The 27,094-nt window shown below is 45.6% G+C and overlaps 1 protein-coding gene across 6 annotated transcripts in view; it reads left to right on the forward strand.

Annotated features, from left to right (window-relative positions):
* Nucleotides 1-27,094, forward strand: part of LRP1B (LDL receptor related protein 1B) — a 1,123,330-nt gene that overhangs the window by 932,488 nt on the left and 163,748 nt on the right. For all 6 annotated transcript variants that reach the window (XM_072122223.1, XM_072122226.1, XM_072122225.1 and 3 more), the window contains exons 53-55: nt 8,006-8,128; nt 18,791-18,931; nt 22,664-22,851. In XM_072122223.1, the coding sequence (XP_071978324.1) occupies nt 8,006-8,128; nt 18,791-18,931; nt 22,664-22,851 (452 nt within the window). The remainder of the gene's footprint in view (nt 1-8,005; nt 8,129-18,790; nt 18,932-22,663; nt 22,852-27,094) is intronic.

The following is a 27,094-nucleotide window of genomic DNA, read 5'->3' on the forward strand; positions in this document are numbered from 1 at the left end:
AATAAAGCAGTGTTCAGACTAGTAAGGACAGAATGTAACCTAGCAAAAAAGTCTCATTCAACAGAGCATCATCACTCAACTTTATAGACAGAGGAAGGCGCTAAAGCCTGAACAGGCACAGATGTTATGTGGGTCCATTTTATTAATTAAAATAAGGTTAAGAAATAAAGTTTAATTTAGATGAGATGAATGATACATAAACGATATATAGATGGATATTGGATAAAAAGGTAAGATATGAGATAGAATATGATAAAGGCTGGAGAACAGCTGAAGCGTTGCTGGAAGTGGAATAAAGTACCACACTACCTACTGGTATGTTTTGAAGTGTGGGAGGAAACTGTAGGACCCGGAGGAAACCCACGCAATCACAGAGAGAACATACGAACTTTCTCTAGATTTTGACCCGAGTGGGACTTGAACCCAGGACCACAGCGCTGCAAGGCTGTAGTGCTACCCACTGATACAGATAGAAGGTAAATAGAAAGATGTCACAGATAGACAGAAAGATATGAGACGGATAGACTGTTATGAGATAGAAAGTAGATTAATAATATACAGAGAGATGGGCGGATAGATGGACAGATTAATAGCTACGTGGGTCAAGTAGATGAAAGAAAGAAAGAAGGAAAGAAAAGAATGAAAGAAAAGAAAGAAAAGAAGGAAATAAAAGAAGGAAAGAAAAGAAGGAAAGAAAAGAAAAGAAGGAAAGAAAAGAAGGAAAGAAAAGAAGGAAAGAAAAGAAGGAAAGAAAAGAACGAAGGAATGAAAGAAAGAAAAGAAGGAAAGAAAAGAAGGAAGGAAAGAAAGAAAGAAAGAAAGAAAGAAAAGAAGGAAAGAAAGAAGGAAAGAAAAGAAGGAAGGAAAGAAAGAAAGAAAGAAAGAAAGAAAGAAAGAAAGAAAGAAAGAAAGAAAGAAAGAAAGAAAAGAAGGTAAGAAAGAAGGAAAGAAAAGAAGGAAGGAAAGAAAGAAAGAAAGAAAGAAAAGAAGGAAGGAAAAGAAAGAAACAAAGAAAGAAAGAAAGAAAGAAAGAAAAGAAGGTAAGAAAGAAGGAAAGAAAAGAAGGAAGGAAAGAAAGAAAGAAAAGAAGGAAAGAAAAGAAGGAAGGAAAGAAAAAAAAGAAAGAAAAGAGGGAAAGAAAAGAAGGAAGGAAAAGAAAGAAAGAAAGAAAGAAAGAAAGAAAAGAAGGAAAGAAAGAAGGATTCATATTTTAGAAGTAGATAGATTGATATCTCTGGACTGTAGTGATGGCAGCAGGTAACTTCCTTCACCTTCTGTCCGTACCACTAATACTGAACCCTTCAGAGTTTTGCTTGGCCCCAGCGTGAATCAAATAATAAAATCACGGTCTCTCTTTCCTGGAGTGGATTTCTATCTCTGTCCATTAAACTGTGTTATAAACCAGCATGACACCGGTGTGACACACTTCAGACACAACTCAAGGAGCTTCCACATTTCTTCCGACTACGGAAGCTTTAAAAAAATACAAATAACGGCAACTCTATGAAGAGACCTCCTGGAGGAGCGACGCCTCGGCCGCAGTGTAAGTGTCGCGTTCCAATTGCTCGGAACATTCTAAAGAAAATCCTTCTAAAATATTTTATCCGGGAAAGAAATGAAGGAACTATCCCGCTGACAAAACGTCTAAAATCTTGTATCTTTGAAAAGTGATTTATATTCGTAGTGACTCCACGAGTCGAAGAGCCTCCACCCCACCGACAAGGTCACCATTCACATTATTTCATTCCCACCTGAACCTCACTCCAGACCGGATCGTGTTCTCTCGGAAATATCTATCTCCAGGATAATCTACAGGTTCCCCGTAGGAGGTTTTCTGCAGGTGATAGGAAGTCATTGGGGGTCATTTACTAAGGGCCCGATTCGCGTTTTCCCGACGTGTTACCCGAATATTTCCGATTTGCGCCGATTGTACCTGAATTGCCCCGGGATTGTGGCGCACGCGATCGGATTGTGGCGCATCGGCGCCGGCATGCACGCGACGGAAATCGGGGGGCGTGGCCGAACGAAAACCCGACGTATTCGGAAAAACCGCCACATTTAAAAACCGAAAAAGTGTCGCTTGGGGAGCGCTTACCTTCACCTGGTCCGAGGTGGTGCATTCCGGCGCGATGAGATGACTTTCAGCGCAGCAGCGCCACCTGGTGGACGGCGGAAGAACTACCTTCTTAAATCCCGGCCGGACCCGAATCCAGAGCAGAGAACGCGCCGCTGGATCGCGAATGGGCCGGGTAAGTAAATTTGCCCCATTGTTTTCTCTCTCATAATAGAAGCTGTTCTTAAAGCCGCTGCCAATGTGTCACCTCAAGGACAAGAGATTGTAAATAAAGATTTCTGGTCATTTTAGGGTCAAACTAAATTTCCCAGTGAAATCTAGTTTCTCTTTCTTTCTACAGGAAGGGGATAAAATAAACTAAAAAGATGCTACAAAAGTCCAAACACACCTAAAGGTCAAAGAAAGATAAATAGATGAACAATAGGTAGAGCGATGGCGGATACAAAGATACATAGATACATGTGAGATGGATAGAAAGTGAGTCTTTATTACACTATCTGAGAAAAGGTGCACAGGTCACCCACATTGTTGTACCTTACAAACAGTAGATATGAGAAGAAAGAAAGACTCTATCCAACATATATGATTTTCAAATATGGGGCCACATGTATCACTCGTTTTTTCTGTTGTTTTTGCACCTTTTCATACTGGTATACCATTTTTGCGCCATTTTTGCAATTAAACACCAAACTAGATGCGCAGCAAAAATAACCAGGTTTCCCTCATCTATCTTACCAATCCAGATGTTTTGCTGCGCTTGCGACTTTTCATTTATACGCAAAATCTGGCGCAAAAAACCCTCCAGCCTGAAGGCGTAAACTGAGAAGAAAGCATTGAGCCCCTTTGCAGAACAGCTCATTTCTAGCAGCAAAGCTCAGCCAGACATATAATACAGACACTACATACACTAAAGACACTAGTACATATAATACAGACACTACATACACTACAGACATTAGCACAGATAATACACACACTACATACACTACAGACACTAGTACATATAATACAGACAATACAGACAATACAGACACTAGTACATATAATACAGACACTACATACACTACAGACACTAGTACAGATAATACAGACAATACAGACACTACAGACACTAGTACAGATAATACAGACACTACATACACTGCAGACACTAGTACAGATAATACAGACATTACATACACTGCAGACACTAGTACAGATAATACAGACATTACATACACTGCAGACACTAGTACAGGTAATACATACATTACATACACTGCAGACACTAGTACAGATAATACACACATTACATACACTGCAGACACTAGAACAGATAATACAGACACTACATACACTGCAGACACTAGTACAGATAATACAGACATTACATACACTGCAGACACTAGTACAGATAATACAGACATTACATACACTGCAGACACTAGTACAGATAACACAGACATTACATACACTGCAGACACTAGTACAGATAATACAGACATTACATACACGGCAGACACTAGTACTGGTAATACACACATTACATACATTACAGACACTAGTACAGATAATACAGACATTACATACACTGCAGACACTAGTACAGATAATACAGACATTACATACACTGCAGACACTAGTACAGATTATACAGACATTACATACACGGCAGACACTAGTACAGATAATACAGACATTACATACACTGCAGACACTAGTACAGATAACACAGACATTACATACACTGCAGACACTAGTACAGATAATACAGACATTACATACACTGCAGACACTAGTACAGATAATACAGACACTACATACACTGCAGACACTAGTACAGATAACACAGACATTACATACACTGCAGACACTAGTACAGATAATACAGACATTACATACACTGCAGACACTAGTACAGATAATACAGACACTACATACACTGCAGACACTAGTACAGATAATAAAGACATTACATACACTGCAGACACTAGTACAGATAATACAGACATTACATACACTGCAGACACTAGAACATATAATAGACACATTACATACACTGCAGACACTAGTGCAGATAATACAGACATTACATACACTGCAGACAGTAGTACAGATAATACAGACATTACATACCCTGCAGACACTAGAACATATAATAGACACATTACATACACTGCAGACACTAGTGCAGATAATACAGACATTACATACACTGCAGACACTAGTACTGATAATACACACATTACATACACTGCAGACACTAGAACATATAATAGGCAAATTACATATACTGCAGACACTAGTGCAGATAATACAGACATTACATACACTGCAGACACTAGTACAGATAATACAGACATTACATACACTGCAGACACTAGTACAGATAATACAGACATTACATACACTGCAGACACTAGTACATATAATACAGACACTACATACAATGCAGACACTAGTACAGATAATACAGACATTACATACACTGCAGACACTAGTACAGATAATACAGACATTACATACACTGCAGACACTAGTACAGATAATACAGACATTACATACACTGCAGACACTAGTACAGATAACACAGACATTACATACACTGCAGACACTAGTACAGATAATACAGACACTACATACAATGCAGACACTAGTACAGATAATACAGACATTACATACACTGCAGACACTAGTACAGATAATACAGACATTACATACACTGCAGACACTAGTACAGATAATACAGACATTACATACACTGCAGACACTAGTACAGATAATACAGACATTACATACACTGCAGACACTAGTACATATAATACAGACACTACATACAATGCAGACACTAGTACAGATAATACAGACATTACATACACTGCAGACACTAGTACAGATAATACAGACATTACATACACTGCAGACACTAGTACAGATAATACAGACATTACATACACTGCAGACACTAGTACAGATAATACAGACATTACATACACTGCAGACACTAGTACAGATAATACAGACATTACATACACTGCAGACACTAGTACATATAATACAGACACTACATACAATGCAGACACTAGTACAGATAATACAGACATTACATACACTGCAGACACTAGAACAGATAATACAGACACTAGTACAGATAATACAGACATTACATACACTGCAGACACTAGTACAGATAATACAGACATTACATACACTGCAGACACTAGTACAGATAATACAGACATTACATACACTGCAGACACTAGTACATATAATACAGACACTGCAGACACTAGTACAGATAATACAGACACTCCATACACTGCAGACACGAGAACTGATCATACAGACACTACATACACTGCAGACACTAGAACAGATAATACAGACACTAGTACAGATAATACAGACATTACATACACTGTAGACACCAGTACAGATAATACAGACATTACATACACTGCAGACACTAGTACAGATAATACAGACACTACATACACTGCAGACACTAGTACAGATAATACAGACATTACATACACTGCAGACACTAGTACATATAATACAGACACTACATACACTGCAGACACTAGTACAGATAACACAGACATTACATACACTGCAGACACTAGTACAGATAATACAGACATTACATACACTGCAGACACTAGTACAGATAATACAGACATTACATACACTGCAGACACTAGTACAGATAATACAGACATTACATACACTGCAGACACTAGTACAGATAATACAGACACTCCATACACTGCAGACACGAGAACTGATCATACAGACACTACATACACTGCAGACACTAGAACAGATAATACAGACACTAGTACAGATAATACAGACATTACATACACTGTAGACACTAGTACAGATAATACAGACATTACATACACTGCAGACACTAGTACAGATAATACAGACACTACATACACTGCAGACACTAGTACAGATAATACAGACATTACATACACTGCAGACACTAGTACAGATAATACAGACACTACATACACTGCAGACACTAGTACAGATAATACAGACACTGCAGACACTAGTACAGATAATACAGACATTACATACACTGCAGACACTAGTACAGATAATACACACATTACATACACTGCAGACACTAGTACAGATAATACAGACATTACATACACTGCAGACACTAGTACAGATAATACAGACATTACATACACTGCAGACACTAGTACAGATAATACAGACATTACATACACTGCAGACACTAGTACAGATAATACAGACATTACATACACTGCAGACACTAGTACAGATAATACAGACATTACATACACTGCAGACACTAGAACATATAATACAGACATGAGATACTCTGCAGACACTAATACAGATAAGGGCTCATTCACACTGCCGTCTGCGGGGCCGTACATGCGGCCGCAAATTTGCGGCCGCATGTATGTCCCCATAGACGGCAATAGCGGCACGGCAGGGATCCGGTGCCACACATGTGTGGCACCGATCCAGGCCGCACACCGAAAAAGATAGAGCAAGCTCTATCTTTCGGCGGATGTGCAGCCGTGTGCCGCTATTTCCTATGGAGGGAGGAGGGGTCACCTCCTCCTCACCTCCAGCACACGGCGGGCATACCGCGTGTGAATGTACCCTAATACAGACACTACATACACTGCAGACACTAGTACAGATAATACAGACATTAGATACTCTGCAGACACTGGAACATATAATAGATACATGAGACACTCTGCAGACAGGAGCTGCAGACTCTATTTACAGTTCATCACCTTCTATTTACCAAACATTCTGCAGAATCCTCAGCTCAGAGCAAGAGAGGAGAAGTTTGCAGAACTTTGCAGAATGTTGCAGATACTACAGACAAGTGTCCCCCATGTAATTCTGCACAGTATCACCAGTGTGTCTGAGGGGGATACTGTGCAGAATTACAGGGGTGCAGCAGAAGACCAGCACTGGGGGATCCCCTCCAGGAGAAGCCCCTGCTGAGGAGGTCACTGGGTGCTGGGTGCCACACACCTGGGTGCTGCTGAGGAGGTCACTGGGTGCTGGGTGTCACACACCTGGGTGCTGCTGAGGAGGTCACTGGGTGCTGGGTGTCACACACCTGGGTGCTACTGTGAGTGTTATCTTCATTCTGGGCTGCGGGAGAAGCAGAGAGGAGCTTGTAGCAGGATCACATGTAACTGCCCGAATCTAACATTGCGCTGAAACTGCGCCCAAATTGCGCCTAAACTGTGTTAAAGTAAAGTGATTAATAAGAGGCAGGAAATTACCTTATCACAGATGGTGATAATTCTGAAAAAACAGTGCGCCAGAATTTAGGCGCAAGTACTACACTTAGGCGCACAAAAGTGATAAATGTGGCCCGTTGTTTGAGAATAACTGTAGTATTTGATAGATAGATAGATATGAGATAGATAGATAGATATGAGATAGATAGATAGAAGATAGATAGATAGATAGAAGATAGATAGATAGATAGATAGATAGATAGATAGATAGATAGATAGATAGGAGATAGATAGATAGATAGATAGATAGATAGATAGATAGATAGGAGATAGATGATAGATAGATAGATAGATAGATAGATAGATAGATAGATAGATAGATAGGAGATAGATGATAGATAGATAGATAGGAGATAGAAGATAGATAGATAGATATGAGATAGATAGATAGATAGATAGATAGATAGATAGATAGATAGATAGATATGAGATAGATAGATAAATAGATAGATAAATAGAAAGAAAGAACGAAAGAAAGAAAGAAAATAATCTATATGATCTATGTCTAATGCTCTCCACCAGCCTCTGACCTGCGCTGCACGGATATTCTGTCACCCGTGTTACAGTCCAGGCCTCGGGCGGTAGAAGCGATGAATGTGATTTGGCTTTATCTTTATTTTCTTCATATTTCCAGCTCCTGTTACTACCTGTGATGAAAACGCTTTTATGTGCAACAACAAAATCTGCATCCCCAAGCAGTTCCTGTGTGACCACGATGACGACTGCGGAGACGGCTCTGATGAATCTTTGGAATGTGGTAAGTAATTTTAGCGCAATCCGGATAAATTATGGAAAGATAATAAAAAGATTTTGCTTCTCAGTTTGTGTTGGAGGTGAAAGTGAAGATTAGAACGTATTTCCTGCACTCAGAGACAGAGGATAAGATGTGTCATATACAATACAGAGACCTCCAGCTACCACAATACACAAATCACCGCAATGATCCCTACTACATCTGTACCGAGCATCTGAGGTTTATCATGTGGCTCCAAACCCCTCCACCTGATATATCAGCAGCTTCTGCTCCGTATCCCTGCAGGATTATACATATTACATAATGCAGTGACCGTACATGACATTACTTATCCTGTACTGATCCTGAGTTACATCCTGTATTATACCCCAGAGCTGCACTCACTATTCTGCTGCTGGTGCAGTCACTGTGTACATACATGACATTACTTATCCTGTACTGATCCTGAGTTACATCCTGTATTATACTCCAGAGCTGCACTCACTATTCTGCTGCTGGTGCAGTCACTGTGTACATACATGACATTACTTATCCTGTACTGAGCCTGAGTTACATCCTGTATTATACCCCAGAGCTGCACTCACTATTCTGCTGCTGGTGCAGTCACTGTGTACATACATGACATTACTTATCCTGTACTGATCCTGAATTACATCCTGTATTATACTCCAGAGCTGCACTCACTATTCTGCTGCTGGTGCAGTCACTGTGTACATACATGACATTACTTATCCTGTACTGATCCTGAGTTACATCCTGTATTATACCCCAGAACTGCACTCACTATTCTGCTGCTGGTGCAGTCACTGTGTACATACATGACATTACTTATCCTGTACTGATCCTGAGTTACATCCTGTATTATACCCCAGAGCTGCACTCACTATTCTGCTGCTGGTGCAGTCACTGTGTACATACATGACATTACTTATCCTGTACTGATCCTGAGTTACATCCTGTATTATACCCCAGAGCTGCACTCACTATTCTGCTGCTGGTGCAGTCACTGTGTACATACATGACATTACTTATCCTGTACTGATCCTGAGTTACATCCTGTAAATCTTTTATTTTATATATAAAAATGAAAAACATTACAACAATAAACATAAATCAAGCCATAACTTCTGGCAAAACAAAACAATAATAATAATAACAAAACAATAATACAAACTAAAAGACTTACGAAAATCTCCTGGCCCAGCCACACACACACCCACCACACAATCAGCATTATAAAACAAAACCTTCACCCAATCCCACCACCTAATTTTTTTTTTTTTTTTTTTTCTTTTTTTTTCTTTTCTTTTTTTTTTCCATAAATAACTAAAGAATACACAGCAAAAAAAAGACAAACAGGAAATAATAACATTAAATATAAACTAACTAAATCCCACGCCCATCACCCTCCCACCCAGACACTGGTCTAACGTCCAAAGTCCGCGCTATATAGTCCAGACCAGTGCCCAGGATCATATTGTCCAAATCCCGTCCACCCCCCTCCCAACCTAACACCCTAACACCAACACCCCAAAAACCAACCAAGCTATATACACATCAACTATAACTACATAAATACACACTGTACACAAAATACAAACACATTAAACATATCAACATATAACAAACCAACCACATAAAGCCCAGGTTCGGCGCCTGCAAGCCGCTACATCACTATAACCTCAGATACAAAACAAAAATCTACAGTGTCAGCTTCAGCCCAACACCAGGAGCGGAGATGACAGACTAAGGGACACTAAAGGAGAACCCCCTCCAAAGGAGAGAGGCCCTCCCCGTGCCCAGCCTCTCATACTCCAGAGAGCGCACCTTCACCAGGTCACCCAGAATGTTCCTAACCACCTCATCCACCGGGAGGATTTTACGCTGCGTCGATACTAAACACCGTGCGTTCCACGTGTGGTACCTGACCACTAGGCTAACTAGGAATAACGTGCAGCGGTCCCGGCCACCCAGGCCTCTGAATGCTCCATAGGCCCACTCCGCATAGGAGAGACCGGCCAACCCGGGCCAATGGATGGAAGCGCCCACCCGGTTGTACACCTCTGTGTTAAAGGGGCACTGAAGCAGGAAGTGGTCCATGCTCTCCAGCAGACCACCGCACTCCTCCCGGGGACAACCCCTTTCCTCAGAGCTCCTACACTTCAGATTGTCCCTCACACACAGCTTTCCATGGAAGCAGCGCCAAGTCAAGTCCCAAAACTTCAAGGGGATCCTGATGGAGTTCAATAAACTCAAACCCACCCCCAGATCCCGACTTGGGCAATCCCTGAGGGCCAGAGGCTTCTGGAAATGGGTCAACAGAACCCTCTTGTCAAGGAGTTTCCTCGACATGGTCCTGATCTCCCACATTCCCAGACCCCACCGGCGAATCACCTTCAGAACCGGGGTAGCGTAAGCCGGAAGATGCCCATGTGGTGTACGGAGATCCTTCACTCGCCCTCCTGTCTCCCATTCCTGGAAGAAAGGCTGAAACCATCCCCTGCAGGAGTATACCCACGGAGGAGCCCTCTCTTTCCAGAGGTTTGCTACATTGATCTTAAGAAAGGTATTCACTAGGAACACCACAGGGTTGACCATACACAACCCTCCTTGTCTCCTCGTGCGGTAAGTAACCTCCCTCTTGATAAGGTTCAGCCTATTCCCCCATAACATCTGGAAGAACAGACTGTAGACCCGAGTCCAGAGGGGTTCTGGCAACATGCACACACTGCCCAGATATATCAGCAATGGGAGCAGGTAAGTTTTAATCAAGTTCACCCTTTCCCTGAGGGTCAAAGACCAACCCTTCCACTGGTCCACCTTCTGGGCGGCGATCTTAAGCCTGCCATCCCAGTTTTGCATGGGGTAATCCCCCTGGCCAAATTCGATGCCGAGAACTTTGGCAGAGTCTTGGGGCCCTGGAAGAGTGTCCGGGAGATCAAAGCCCGGACCTCCCTCTCCCAGCCAGAGACTCTCACACTTATCCCGGTTGATCTTGGACCCAGAAGCCTCTGAGTAGCGGTCAACCTCTGACATCACCCATTGCGCCTCCCCTCTCGAGGACACAAAAACGGTGACATCATCGGCGTACGCTACCACCCTTAGAGTGGCTTCCGGTGCCTCCTGGTCCATCCCGACTCCCACCAACGGCCCACGATCAACCCTCCTAAGGAATGGGTCAATCGCGAACACGTATAAGAGTGGGCTCAGAGGACAACCCTGGCGAACACCAGACCCGACCTCAAATGAGCGGCCAATCCAACCGTTCACAAGCGGGAAACTCTCTGCCCCTGCGTACAAAACTTTCAGCCAATTGACAAACTCCCCCGGCAGGCCATACCTCAGAAGGACAGACCAGAGGTACTCGTGGTTAACCCGATCAAACGCTTTTGCCTGATCCAAGGACAGCAAGTACCCCTTCCAGTTACCAGCCCTGCCCTGCTCCACTGCCTCCCGGACACAGAGCACAGCACTAAATGTACTGCGGCCTGGAACAGAGCAGTGCTGGGTCCCCGAAAGGAGCCGGGGCGCAAACTGCACCAGCCGATTAAACAGCACCTTTGCCAAAACCTTTCTGTCCGTATTGAGAAGTGCTATGGGACGCCAGTTCTCAATACGAGATCGGTCCTTACCCTTTGACAGAATGATCAGGGCAGACCTCCTCATTGACTTCGGCAGAGCGCCCGAGGAAAGACACTCATTGAATACCTCAGTCAAGAGGGGAACCAAGGCGTCCTTAAAGGTCTTATAAAACTCAGATGTTAAGCCATCCGGACCTGGCGATTTCTTGAGGGCGAGCCCTTCAATCGCCCGGCTAACTTCCTCTTCACTGATCATCTCTGTCAAAACATCAAGAGAGGGGTCTACTCCTGGCTCAGGGACAGTTTCAGCCAGGAAAGCCGACATCACATCCCGATCTAGATCCTTCCTGCCCAAGAGGTGCGAGTAGAAGGATCTGACGACCTCCAGAATCCCTGATCTGGACCTTTTCAGGGATCCCGTACTGTCAACCAGTCCTGTGACAACTTTACCATTCACTGACATCTTGCAGTTTCTGTAAGGGTCGGGCGAGCGGTATTTCCCGTAATCCCTCTCAAAAACCAAAGATGCGTGTCTATCGTACTGACACCTCTTCAGCAAAGATTTCACTCTGGAGATGTCCTCACGACTACCTCCAGTCGAGACGAGATGCTCGAGTTTCCTCCTCAGGCCCTGATACAGGCGGTACCTGTCCAGGCTCCTGAGGCTCGAGAGCTGGCGGAAGAATCTCGCCACCCTTTTCTTGAGCATCTCCCACCACTCTGACTTACTGCTACAAAGGCCCAGCAATGGTACCTGGCTCTGAAGAAAGTCCTCAAAGGATTGTCTTATCTCTGCTTCCTCCAGGAGAGACGAATTGAGCTTCCAGTAGCCTCTTCCCATCCGGGGGGTCTCTGTAACATTCAGAGAAAACAAAATTAGACAGTGGTCGGAGAACTCCACCTCAACAACGGACACTGCTGAAGAAATGGCTTCCTCCTTTAAATAAAACCTGTCTATTCTAGACCTGCAGCTACCCCTATAATAGGTGAACCCCGCGTGGCCTGGGGTGTGCCGGATGTGGACATCCACCAGGCGAGCCTCACTGGCTATGCTATTAAGAGCGACGCTATCATAAGTCAGCTTGTCTCTGGAACCTCCCCTATCCTGGGACCTCGTGACAGCATTGAAGTCCCCTCCAAAGACCACCTGCCGACTTGTAAAAAGGTAGGGCTTGATCCTCATAAAGAGACACTTCCTGTCCCACTTGGACTGGGGACCATAGATATTAATTAGGCGAAGTTCTTGTCCCTTCATGAGGACATCCAGGATCAGGCACCTCCCCATTTCTAACTCAATAACTCGTCGGCATTCTACCGGTGCGGTAAAGAGGACCGCCACTCCGCTATACGGCTCGGCCGCAAGAGACCAATGGGAAGGCCCGTGTCTCCATTCCCTCTTAGCTTTAAACACGGCCGCCAAATCTGGCAGCCTGGTCTCCTGCAAAAATAAAATGTCGGCTTCAACACGGCCGAGAAAATCAAAGGCCGCAAATCTAGCCGCATCAGACTTAATGCTGGCGACATTAATGGACGCCAGCGTCAACGGAGTGGGTGCCGCCATCATGAGTGATTGAGTTAAACGGCTTTTTTCTTATTGCTTCCCCTCCCCCGACTCTCCTCTGACGATGATCCCCTTTCTTTTTTCCCATCAGATTTAGGGCAACTTCTTTTTAATGAAATTGTGGTGTCCATGTTATTATTGGACCCCAAGGACCCACCCGGACCACCCTCTCCTTCGTCCTTGTCTCCTGACTCTGAGTCAGTCTCCCACTCTGAGGACCCAGCTTCCCCAGAGGATAGAGACTCGGCGCCCCCTACAGGCTGCTCCGCCGCCACCTCCAGAACCCCACCCTCAGCCTCTCTTCCCGAGGAGGCGATCTCATCGAGGGTGAGGAACCGGTTGGAAAGCTCAACCAGAGGGGAGGAAGTTTTCCCTTCCTTAGGTACCTTAGATGCGCCGCGCTTTTTCTTTTTCTGCTTGCGCTTATTTTCTAGCCAAATCCTGTTATCCTCATCCATACTTTCATAATGGGAGGACGTGGAGGACATGGCACCTTTCTCGCGTTCCATCCTCCTGACCTCCTCATCCAACTCATCATCCCTCAGGGCCTCAGTAGCAAGACCAGCCTCTGAGGAAGGACCCAGGGTCACCCCAGCAACCTGAGGCTTCCCCAGTTCTCTCCCTTTTTGTCTGGCTTCAAGCCGCCTCAACTGAGAAGGTGACTTATTCTTACTTTTCTTCACAGGCCCCTCAGCTCCTCCACCTCTGCTGGTACCTTCCCCAGCAGAAGCAACCTCATGGCTCTCCTCCACTGGGGTCACAACCGCATTGGCAAAGGAGCGAGGACAACGGCTGAAAGGGTGACCGAGCTCACCACACAGGTTACACCTAATGTCCTTACAGGATGCAGCGAGATGACCTAGCCCACCACACAAAGCGCACTTCTGCACTTGGCAGCTGGCGCTAAAGTGTGTGGGGTCACCGCACCTGTGACAGACCTTCGGCTGCCCCTGGTAGAAAATCAGGATTCTGTCCCGTCCAAGAAAGGCTGAAGAGGGAATGTGGGCGACTGTGCCGCCTGAACACTTCAACTTCATCATGAAGGTCCAGGCTCCAGACCAAATGCCAAATTCATCGCGGTTTTTCTGAGGTACCTGAACTACTTCGCCATAACGACTTAGCCAAGTCATGATGTCCATGCAAGAAAGTGACTCGTTACGGGTCAAAACGGTCACCTTCTTGACTGTGTTTTGGCGAGACACTGCTTGCACAGCAAAGTCTCGCCATGCGGGCTCGTTCTTTGCCAGCTCATAATTTGACCAGAAGAGCTCTAAGCCCTCCGGCCGAACAAAGCTGACATCGAACTCCGGAGTACCATAAGGATGTATCAGGGCAAAGATGTCACTAGCCCTGAAGTTCATCTTCAGGAGGAGCTCCACCACCCTTGACCTGGGTGGGCATGCGTCACTGCCCCTCCAGCGAAGACGAACCACATTCCTACGGGAAGCTCCGGGCCCAGTTGTGGGTAAAGACCATACAGTCTCTCCCCCCCTTTTCTCTTGGAAGGCTGCCAGACCATGCCTGTCTGTCCAGAAGGACAGATCAACATCTCTCCCCTCTACAGTGATTGACTTTTCCCCTCTCCTGAGAGCCTCCAGAAGACGCCTTTGCAAAACGCTGTTCCCAGAGCCAGGAGACAAGGAGTTAACCCCACTTGCCCCAGCAGTGACACTCGCATAGCTCCTTATGGGAGCGGCCACCACTGGGGGTGCAGAAGGTCCAGCACGCACAACAGGATCACCCCCCTCAGCACCATTCACCACTCCCACATTCACCACACTATGTGCATTACTGCCTCGCTTCCTTGCATCACTCACACCAGCTGGGCCAGGAGGACCTGGGGTTGCCTCGGCGTCACTGGGCACTGGGGGTAGAGCCACCTCCATAGCTGATACAGCCTGAGAAGAGGCAGCTCCAACCCCGATCTTAAAGGTGCCCTCTGCCTCATTGGCATTAACCCCTTGTTGTCCAGTAGTTTTTTTAATATTTCTGCTCTGCTGCTCGCTGGATGCAAGAGGCCACTTGCCCTTGCAGACTCCGGACAGTCTTTTTGTGCCCTCTCCAGGGTCTGATGATCCAATGCAAAACAACACTTTTCCTGCGCCTTTCTCTGCAGGCTGTTCGGGATGCTTGGGAGGCGCCGCACCACAAGCCCCAGCAGCCCCATCACACTGCCGCTGCTCACCGGAGCTAGATGCAGCCACAGTGCTAGGGGCCACAGGAGCCACCGCCACTGCCCCTGGCACCGGGCCACCCCCCCCTCCCACTGGGGGGCAGCGCACAGTACCAGGACCTGCCGGATCGCCCTCACTGTCCGGCCTTTCGGCCGATGCCTTCCCTGCACCATCCTTGCTACTGCAAACAAGGCTGGTGCTCTGCGCCATGATGGAACGTGGCTTTGCACTCTCCCCGCACCCTGGCACCGAGTCCACTGCAGGATTCGTGCTGGGCTGGGCAACGGGGCCTACACGACAGGCTGGCACTGCTGCCCGCCCGGAGGGAACAGGGAGGGGACGAAACACCAGATTCACCTCCTGAGACGCCTTGGTCTTCTTGGGTCTCGTCTTCTTCCTCTTTTGGTCGTCACTCGGGATATCATCACCAAAGGAAAAGTTCTGGAGGTGAACTGGAGACTCAAGCTGACGTATTTGAGCCATTAGCGCCCCCCCCTGGCCGCTGTCATCACTTTCCTCCTCCAGGTTGGCAGAGCCGCAGCCTGATGGTAATGGCGCTTGCTCCGCAGGCAGCCTGTCGTGCGAGGCCTGCTGGTGTTGGTGCAGGCCACCAGACGGACACGGCAGGTCTTCCTCATCCTCCTCATCATCGCCATCATCCGCCTGGATCTGAAGCCCCTTCAGTTTTCTTAACTGCTCCTGGCGCATGTCATCAAACCGGGCATCATTCTCCAACTTTTCGCGGAACGGACCGCTGTGCTCGCGGATTAGATGTCGCTTCTCCTGCAGAGCGGTGACCTCGGCTTTTAGTCTGTCTATGGTGGTAAGTAGATCAGACTTTTTCTTTCTCTGTGTAGCCACCCCCGCTAGGGCCAAGGTCTCCCTTATCTCCTCCTGGAGCCTCCTCAGCGCTTTTCCAGCTTCCTCGTACTCACGGAGGTGCTCAGCAATCCGGGAGCCATAGATGGTAGCAGACTCCCGGGCCTTAAGATCACCCCATGCTTTTTGCACACCTCCGTGAGCACCCAGCTTTCCAGCTGAACCACCCAGCTTTCCCGCACATACATCCAGCTTTCCAGGAGGAGCACTCAGGCTGATGTCACTTGCCTTGATCTTCTGTGTTCCGGAGACCTTGCGGCTTCCCTGGGTCTTGGGGGTGGCAGCCGAGGTCACATCGCTGCGTCCTTGGCTCCGGGCAGATCTTCTCACCCCCTCCGATTTGGCCGGTAACTGGCTTCTCCTGCCCCCCGCCGGCCTGGTCCGGGAGACAGGAGCCTGGGATGTTCCTGCAGGATTCATCCCACAGAACCCACTCCCTCCCTGGGGAGGAGAGAGCAGGCCTGGGTGGATTGGGTTTGCTCCAGGTGGTGCAGGAGCTCAGCTGAACACAACCACACCCGTCAGCAGTTCACAGCAGAATGATCCAGCACGAGCTATTCTGCTGCTGGTGCAGTCACTGTGTACATACATGACATTACTTATCCTGTACTGATCCTGAGTTACATCCTGTATTATACCCCAGAGCTGCACTCACTATTCTGCTGCTGGTGCAGTCACTGTGTACATACATGACATTACTTATCCTGTACTGATCCTGAGTTACATCCTGTATTATACCCCAGAGCTGCACTCACTATTCTGCTGCTGGTGCAGTCACTGTACATACATGGCATTACTTATCCTGTACTGATCCTGAGTTACATCCTGTATTATACCCCAGAGCTGCACTCACTAATCTGCTGCTGGTGCAGTCACTGTGTACATACATGACATTACTTATCCTGTACTGATCCTGAGTTACATCCTGTATTATACCCCAGAGCTGCACTCACTATTCTGCTGCTGGTGCAGTCACTGTGTACATACATGACATTACTTATCCTGTACTGATCCTGAGTTACATCCTGTATTATACTCCAGAGCTGCACTCACTATTCTGCTGCTGGTGCAGTCACTGTGTACATACATGACATTACTTATCCTGTACTGATCCTGAGTTACATCCTGTATTATACTCCAGAGCTGCACTCACTATTCTGCTGCTGGTGCAGTCACTGTGTACATACATGACATTACTTATCCTGTACTGATCCTGAGTTACATCCTGTATTATACTCCAGAGCTGCACTCACTATTCTGCTGCTGGTGCAGTCACTGTGTACATACATGACATTACTTATCCTGTACTGATCCTGAGTTACATCCTGTATTATACCCCAGAGCTGCACTCACTATTCTGCTGCTGGTGCAGTCACTGTGTACATACATGACATTACTTATCCTGTACTGATCCTGAGTTACATCCTGTATTATACTCCAGAGCTGCACTCACTATTCTGCTGCTGGTGCAGTCACTGTGTACATACATGACATTACTTATCCTGTACTGATCCTGAGTTACATCCTGTATTATACTCCAGAGCTGCACTCACTATTCTGCTGGTGCAGTCACTGGAGTATAACACAGTTTGGATCAATCCAAGATATCTTGCCTTTGCCAATGCTAAATATAAGCTGCAGGAATATAAGACCAAGACAGTAAAAATATTACAAGTCTTAAAGATCAAACATGTGATGTGATAATAACCTTTGTGTGACTGGTGGAAATGTATTATTAATCTCAAGTGAATTTATAAATACATCCATATGACAGATATGTATTGTTCTGTCCAAATCAAATATTGGAAGTGGCTCTTATACTCGCAATTATATCCACATTACAATAGCGGCAGATAGTTGAGTCTCAGTGTAGGAGGCTGACAGCTCATCATATCTCCTGGTGACCGTGGTGATCAGAGTCATCAGCTGGTGATTGGGATGGAGGATTATTGTGCTTTTTATAGTCTTCTCTGTGATTGCTGCACTAATGGCTCTCGTCTTGTATGAAATATATGGATTTTTGCTCTGAAAGAAATTTGCCTCCATCAACACTGATCCTTTATCTTGGTGATCAATGAGACCCCAAGCAATCACCATACCTGTGCTCCCTAAGCCCCTGAGTGTAAATTAAGTTGTATCGAATATGCTTGACCACCACTCCATTCATTTCTATAGGTCTACAGGTATGTCCATCCAGGTGAATGGAGTGGTGGTCACTTGTGCTTGACACCACTTCCTTCACAGAGGAATCTCGGGGACCCCGTTATTCCGATCATTTGGCATTCCCATGGTTAAACCCCAGATATCAAACACTTACCACTTACCATCAAGTTACTAACAATTGTAACTCTAGAACATCTCCAAATGTTCTACTAGAAATTAATTTCTAGGACATATTTATAAAATGTGCTCTTGGTTTGTGTGGAATATTTTAGGTTATCCCGTTGCTCTCACGAGTCTCATATTTTAGGTTACCGGCAATGTGCCCCCGATGAGTTCATCTGTGCCGACGGACGCTGCTTGCTGAATTTCCAGTGGCAATGTGATGGGGACTTTGATTGTCCCGATGGCTCCGATGAAGCCCCCCTGAATAAGAAATGCATGAATACAGGTATGAAGGGTTACATCTTCGAAGATTGGGCTACATCTGTGAAAATGCAGTTTCACTTAGGTTCTTTACCACAAGTTGTAGAAGATATGAAGTTGTCCATGCAAATTAGATCTAAATCGGCTGAGCCTGACAATTTTGGGAGGGAAAATTCTTAAAGGGAATTCTGATACCTCAGAGGTGTCTAGCACTGGCTTACTCATTCGGAGGACCTTCATTCTTGGTGATCCAAGCTTGGGTAGAAATGGCTTCCGAGGAGATTTATATATCTTGGCCTCCTAATGCCCAACTATGTCCGTTGCTTCCTGATCTTTCATAGGTTGAATTTGTATGAGCATCTTCTAGACACCGATACAATATAAATCATGGGGGTTGGCATCCGGCTTCTTTTCATTTCTGCCGACCAGCTGTTGTTTTTTTTATAACAACTTATTACTGGGGCCTCAAGTATTTTCCCAGGTTACGTTAAGGTTAGATTTAGAGATGAGCGAGCACTAAAATGCTCGGGTGCTCGTTATTCGAGACAAACTTTTCCTGATGCTCGAGTGCTCGTCTCGAATAACGAGCCCCATTGAAGTCAATGGGAGACTCGAGCATTTTTCAAAGGGACCATGGTTCGGGAATAAAATGTGTTAATTAATTGAAAAAGAATGTCTTCTGATAAGTGATCAGATGTATGCAAACATCTGCAATCTATTCTTCACTGTTCCGCGCGTATATTATCTCCCGACAAGTTAGCAGATGTGAAGAACAGTGAAGAATAGAATAAAAACAGTGAACACAAGATCATTTAAGTGAAAAACACAGTGAAGAATAGATTGCAGATGTTCAGCACATCTGCTTACTTGTCGGGAGATACGCTGTCCCGGGATCCGCTGCTCTTCTTCCACTGAAGTCTCCCCGATGTCTCCGTGCCGCTGCCCGATGTCTCCGTGCCGCTGCCCGATGTCTCCGTGCCCCGATGTCTCCGTGCCCTGATGTCTCCGTGCCCCTATGTCTCCGTGCCCCGATGTCACCGTGCCCCGATGTCACCGTGCCCCGATGTCTCCGTGCCCCTATGTCTCCGTGCCCCTATGTCTCCGTGCCCCGATGTCTCCGTGCCCCTATGTCTCCGTGCCCCTATGTCTCCGTGCCCCTATGTCTCCGTGCCCCGATGTCTCCGTGCCCCGATGTCTCCGTGCCCCGATGTCTCCGTGCCCCGATGTCTCCGTGCCCCTATGTCTCCGTGCCCCGATGTCTCCGTGCCCCGATGTCTCCGTGCCCCTATGTCTCCGTGCCCCGATGTCTCCGTGCCCCTATGTCTCCGTGCCCCTATGTCTCCGTGCCCCTATGTCTCCGTGCCCCTATGTCTCCGTGCCCCGATGTCTCCGTGCCCCGATGTCTCCGTGCCCCGATGTCTCTGTGCCGCTGCCTGATGTCTCTGTGCCCCGATGTCTCCTTGCCCCTATGTCTCCGTGCCCTTTTGTCTCCGTGCCCCTATGTCTCCGTGCCCCGATGTCTCCGTGCCCCGATGTCTCCGTGCCCCGATGTCTCCGTGCCCCTATATCTCCGTGCCCCTATGTCTCCGTGCCCCTATGTCTCCGTGCCGCTCCGTGTCGCTGCCCGATGTCTCTGTGCTGCTCCCCGGTGTCTCTGTGCTGCTCCCCGGTGTCTCTGTCCTGCTCACCGTGTTCTTCAATGTGTTCTTCACACATATATATTGTTCTTCACATGCTATTTTGTTCGCACCGTTCCGCGCGTATCTTCCGACAAGTAAGCAGATGTGCCGAACATCTGTAATCTATTCTGCACTGTGTTCTGCACTGTGTTTTTCACTTAAATGATCCTGTGTTCACTGTGTTCACTGTTTTTATTCTATACTTCATTGTTCTTCACTGTGTTTTTTTAATTAAATGCTCGATCTCGAGCAGGGGAAATACTCGTCCGAGCAACGAGCTGTTTCGAGTACCTTAATACTCGAACGAGCATCAAGCTCGGACGAGTATACTCGCTCATCTCTAGTTAGATTAAACCCTATGGATAAAGACCAATGGGAATAGTTTTTTTACAGAATGACCATTCTGCTGTTTTTAAATCTGTATGGATTGTTAATTTGTCAAATATTTGGTTTCTGTTAAATCCACAGGTTCAAATACCTCACACGTTAAGTCTATATTCACATGAACGTATGGGGGACGTATATACGGCCGATATATGTCCACCATACATCGCAACGGACTCATAGCACCCAACGGGAGGCATCATAGCACTCTGTACCCCGAAGAAAGATAGGACATGTCTTATCTACCTCCGGAATACGGCACCGTGTGCCATATATTCCTATGGAGAGGGGCGGGGTGAGCGGCTTTCTCCCCCTCCTCCTCTTCCCCGGGACTGCCGTGTAACCCGCCATGCCACGGTACAGCAGGCAACGACAGTGTGAATGTAACCTAAGTCTTAGTGACTATTATTCATTATATTTCAATTGTACTTTGAAGTAATGAGAGCAAAAAATGGAAATCGGTTGCATGGTGAACACCGACAAAGCCTTATCGACCATATAGTCTGTTATGTTTCTGTTTCTATGTGTCCATCAGGTTTCTATTATAGTGCCTATGCTTTGAAATATTTTCCTAGATTTTTTGCCAAAATGTTCAACCAAGACTCCTAATTTCGCATGGATGGACCCATCGGTTTGGCAAATTTGGCCAAACCTTGAAAAACAGGTTCAGATATGCAAACCGAACCAACTGCTAACACCGGCAATTGGTGCTGGCATCGATCTTGGCTGTTAACCCTTTAAATGCTACTACGGTACCCACATTGGCATTGTCAATGGCACTTAATGGGTTAACACCTGAGATCAGTACCAGAACTGGTTGCGGAGGTTACCAAATTTCTGGCTAAAGTCTGGGTTTGGGGACCCGAAGCCTCAATGTTTGGCGCTGGCCATTGCAGTTCAGGTCTGCTCATCCCTACTCCTAATGTAATCTTAGATGCCAATGTAGGTCTAGAGATTATGGGGCTCATTTACTAAGGATCTGAATCGCACACTTTTGTCGGGTTTCCCGTCGTTTTCCGAATTGCCCTGGGATTTTGGTGCACGCGATTGGATTTTTGCCCCTCGGAGCCGGCTTTCACGCGACAGAAATCGGAGTGTGTGGCCGTCGGACAACCCGACGGATTCGGAAAAAATGCGGAATTTAAAAAAGAATGTCGCAAGATCAGCACTTACATGCACCTGGAAGAAGAAGGTGAACTCCGGTGGACCTCGGTGCAGCATCGACACCTGCTGGATATCGGGCGCACGGACCTTAGTGAATCCCGGCAGACCCGAATCCGCATCGGACAACGTGCCGCGGGATCGCGAATGGACCGGGTAAGTAAATGTGCCCCTATGAATTTGTTTGTTAGACACTGTCTTCTACAACTACCAATTTGTTCTTGGGCTTTGTAACTACGTCTTGAAAATCTCGATAATTAACATATAATAAGTTTAAGAAGAAGCTCTTCAGACCGGTCAATTTTTGTTATGTTTTCTTCATCGTGAGCACAACAATTACTTGAGAGCAATTTCATCTTTTCCTCCTTCCCCTGACTCGCTATCGAGACTCGCGACTGGAATTGAAACAATCCCGCTCTAACAAGTTGATAATCAGACTTCATAATTGCGTTTCGTGCCACGTCTCAGTCCCGAATGCTAATGCTGCGATCTTCTTTATACTTTATTTTTCTTTTACTCTTCTTTGTTTCCAGAACAGTCATGCAACAGCTCATCTTTTATATGTAAAAATGGGAAGTGCGTACCCGAGGGAGTTCTTTGTGACACCGTGGATGACTGTGGAGATGGATCTGATGAGAGAGGCTGCCATTTAAATGAATGTTTAAGTAAAAGAGTCAGTGGTTGTTCCCAAGATTGTCAAGATCTCCCAGTTGGATACAAGGTTAGTAGTCAATATTTATAAGATTATGTTTGAAGAAGGCTTAGGAATGAATAATTCATGGGATTAATTTGCTTTCGGGGGGAAAGCGTTGTCCTTTTTTATCGTGTGGGCGTGGAAGCAGCGGTAGACCGTTATCTTACATATGATTTCTCCTGGAACAATACTGTATTCGCTTGTGGAGATACGTTGACGGAATGGCCAATGTCAATATCAATTCCAAAGCAGATGTTTGGGTCAGAATAGGTCTAGACAGAAGGCCAATGTCTACTCTTGTGGTCATATGTATTATTTATGTTGTATTTGTATTATCCATTATTCATATTCTGCTGTTCATGGAATTCATTCACTAAAATATATGTATCTTATGCACTTCCAACAAACACTGTGGGGGTCATTTACTGAGGGCCCAATTCGCGCTTTCCCGACGTGTTACCCGAATATTTCCGATTTGCGACAATTTTCCCTGAATTGCCCCGGGATTTTGGCGCATGTGATCGGATTTTGACGCTTTGGCGCCGGCATGCACACGCTGGAAATCGGGGGGCGTGGCCGAACGAAAACCCGACGGATTCGGAAAAACCGCCACATTTAAAAAAAAATGTGCCGCGAAAATACTTACCTTCACTCAGCCCGGCTCGGTGTATTCCAGTGCGTTCCGATGCTCTTCAGCACAGCAGCGCCACCTGGTGGACGTCGGAGGAACTACCTTAATAAATCCCGGCCAGACCCTGAGAACGCGCCGCTGGATCGCGAATGGGCCGGGTAAGTAAATCTGCCCCTGTAGCTCTTCCAGCGTATCTGAAGAGAAACGGCACAAAAAGGGTATGGCCAAAAATAACCATCGATGGTCTCCACACACAAAAGAGGCAACCAACAGTTGTTAGTGGTGGCCGAAACTGGTGGCTCCATGTAACTACCTACTGCTAAAGCTTTCATTCACTTTGGGTGAGGTGTTGCTGCCAAACCACTACAGTGACAAAAAGCAACTGCTTCCCACTCTGGGGTCAATGGGGCAGATTTACTTACTCGGTTCAGTGGCGATCCAGCGGCGCGTTCTCCGACGCTGATTCGGGTCTACCGAGATTCACTAAGGATGTGCGCCCGATATCCACCAGGTGTCACTGCTGCGCTGAAGTCTGCCGGAGTTCACCTTCTCCGTCCCGGTGTATGTGAGTGCTATTCTTGCAACACAATTTTTTATTTAATTCCGCATTTTTTCTGAATCCGTCAGGTTTTCTGATGGCTATGCCCCCGATTTCTGTCGTGTGAAAGCCGACGCCGGTGCGCCACAATCTGATCGCGTGAGCCAAAATCCCGGGGCAATTCGGTGCAAATCGGAAATATTTGGGAAACCCGACGAAAAACCCAACATTCAACTATTGACGGCCTATCCTGGTCAGGAATGTCTATTTGTCAACACCTTTAAACATTTTAAAGGGATTTTCCAATAACATAAATTTGGATTGTCTATACCAAAAATTAATAAGGGGCCCCCACTACTCAGACACTTAGGGGGACATGTATCTTTATTTCTGCTAATGAAATTGTCTCATTTTTTACTTTTGTCGTTTTTGCGACTTTTCATTGCGACTTTTTTGCGTTGTTTTTGAAGTACCCCTTGGTCTGCACCTTGTGCCGTATGTATCGTTATTTTCCAGATCTTCCCTGCGACTTTTCACTTATGTATCAATTTTTTTTTTTTTGCTTATATTAGTGATTTTTTAGGCCCTTTTTAACATGAAAATTGGAATGATTTCACATCCATGAAACATTTAAAATTTTGCACACTATCTTGTTGGCCATTGAAAGTTTGGGCAGTTTTATTTTTTAATTCTTAAATTTTTGTATTTACATTTTTTTTTTTTAAATTTATTGGTTACTTCTCAGGGTGCGGTCACATGTGGCGTTAACACATGCGCTTTCAATTGCATCAAAACAGCTGAGAAGAGCAGATTTGCCATATTGCATCACTGTTAACATGGCATTTACAAAACGCATGAAATAACACAATGTTAACACACTTTGTTAACACATGCATTTTGTAAACTCCATGTTGACAGCAATGTAATAAGGCAAATCTCCCCTTCTTAGCTGTTGTGATGCATTTAAAAACACGTGTTACCGCAGCCTCACATGTCATCATCTCCCGGGGGTGTGACTAGAGGGCTTAAAAATGCCGGACACGCCTCAAATCCAAAATTTACAGAAGTGTCCATTCCCGTACGTTACCCCTCACGTGGCTTGTGTCCATGTGGTTTTGAGACAGTTGCAACAAAAAGTCTCAAAAATAAGCCAAAATTTGTGCCTGCCAGTATAGGAACAACATGTATCACAGGGAAAAGGTCCTGATCATACACAAGGCACAAAAAATACGTGTCCCCCTCTTATCTTGTAGATAACATAAGTTTTTATCATGAGAAAACATTGGATTGGAGCTGTATTTTTTTAATACACTTTAGTTTTTTATAGTTTTACTTTTTTTAAATGATAGGTTTTTTGGGGTGTGTTTTTTGTGTACAAATTGCTCAAGAATTTGTCTTGTCTGGGCTCAGGTTAATGTTTTTTGCAGGCAGTTAAGCCGAGCACTTTACTGACCAGACCACTTAATAGTCTCCTCCAGTCACTTGTTGTAAAAGTATTTACCCCCCATTTCCTAACCCTTAACAGACTGAATGAAAGCCTTTAAAGGTTAGCACTTATTCTGAAGAGCTGATTCACCACGGAACCAATTGAGAAAAAAAAAAATCTCTAAATGATGGTAGTAACAAATCACTCAGAGTCGCGGTGGCTTCTGTGCCGGTCGTAGTCCTCAGCTTGCCGAAGGCTCTGTCTTATTTGTGCTCAAATGTCACATTGTGTGAGTCGGGAAAATAAACCGATCCAGCCAAGCAAGGGTTTTTTTTCACTTTGTCAAATTGTTTTATTTTTCTTCTACTCTTCTACTTATAAATAAAGCCTCAAGAATGGCACTGGGGGCTACAGCTTAGTATATGTAACATAGAGGGAGCATTTCAATAACTTAAAGGGAACCTGTCATCAGCAATAGACCTAATAAACTACTACCTGTATACAGACAGGCAGGGTGACGCCTTCTAGTTATTGTTTCTATCATGACCCACGGTGGTGGCCTCATCATGAAGATCAACATTGAAGTGAGTTGTAAATTGGTTGTGTAAAGTCAAGGAGGCGGAGATTTTAACACTGAAGTCAGGGTGGGGGGCTCTGAGCCTCCTCCTCTGTGACATTTTGCACCGGACTTTAGGAGATCTGGTCAGTCAAGTCTCTGGATGTAGGACCATTAGTTACAGTGAAGGGGCATTCTGAGGAAGAGAGAGCTTGACTTCAGTGTTAAACTCTCAGCCTCCTTGACTTTATACAACCAATTTACATCTCACTTCAAAGTAGATTTTCTGGATGATTCCACCCCACTGGGTCATGAAAGAAACACATTCTGGAAGGGTGTTCATCTTTTTGGCAACATACTGGTGGTGGATTATTAGATCAATTTCTGATGTCAGGTTCCCTTTAAGGCTGATTTAAAGGTATGTATACTTTTGCAACAGGGTGTGCTCCAATTAATTGGCCTTCAATCTATGACTGTCCCCACACATCAAGAAGTAGGGCAGGAGTCCTTAAAGGGGAACTGAATAATTGAGGATTATTGGGAAAGAGATACTCACCTCCCTCCAGCTTCTGGGTCCTATGGTGTGGTACTCTGGTATTCTCCTTTCTGGTATCCATGTCCAGGAAGGAGAATGGTTATGTCACTTGTCCCACCTGTGGCTACTGTGGCCGCTGACTGGACACTGAGGTCGGAGGTGGAGGTGTCACTGAGACAATCGATCACTACGCTACAGAATCATGGAGCCAAACCTGCCAATTCAACAGAACTTGTGGTCCTCCGTGTTCCTTTTCACTCTGGTCCCAGAGGTCAGTCCCTCAGTGTAAAATCCTTCAAACTTGGAACTTATTGGGGCTCATTTACTAAGGGTCCGAATGCCGCACTTTCGTTGGGTTTCCCGAATATTTTGCACCAAATTGCCCCGGGATTTTGGCACACGCGATCGGATTGTGTAGCATTGGCGCCGGCTTTCACGCGACAGAAAAAGGGCGGCCATGGCCGTCAGATACCGCAACGAATTCGGAAAAACCACGCAATTTAAAAAAGAATTTGTGTCGCAAGATCAACACTCACATGCACCAGGAAGAAGCAATTGAACTCCGGCGGACCTCGGCGCTGCAA

Source organism: Engystomops pustulosus, chromosome 8 (genome assembly GCF_040894005.1).
Source record: "Engystomops pustulosus chromosome 8, aEngPut4.maternal, whole genome shotgun sequence".
NCBI classification, from domain to species: domain Eukaryota; kingdom Metazoa; phylum Chordata; class Amphibia; order Anura; family Leptodactylidae; genus Engystomops; species Engystomops pustulosus.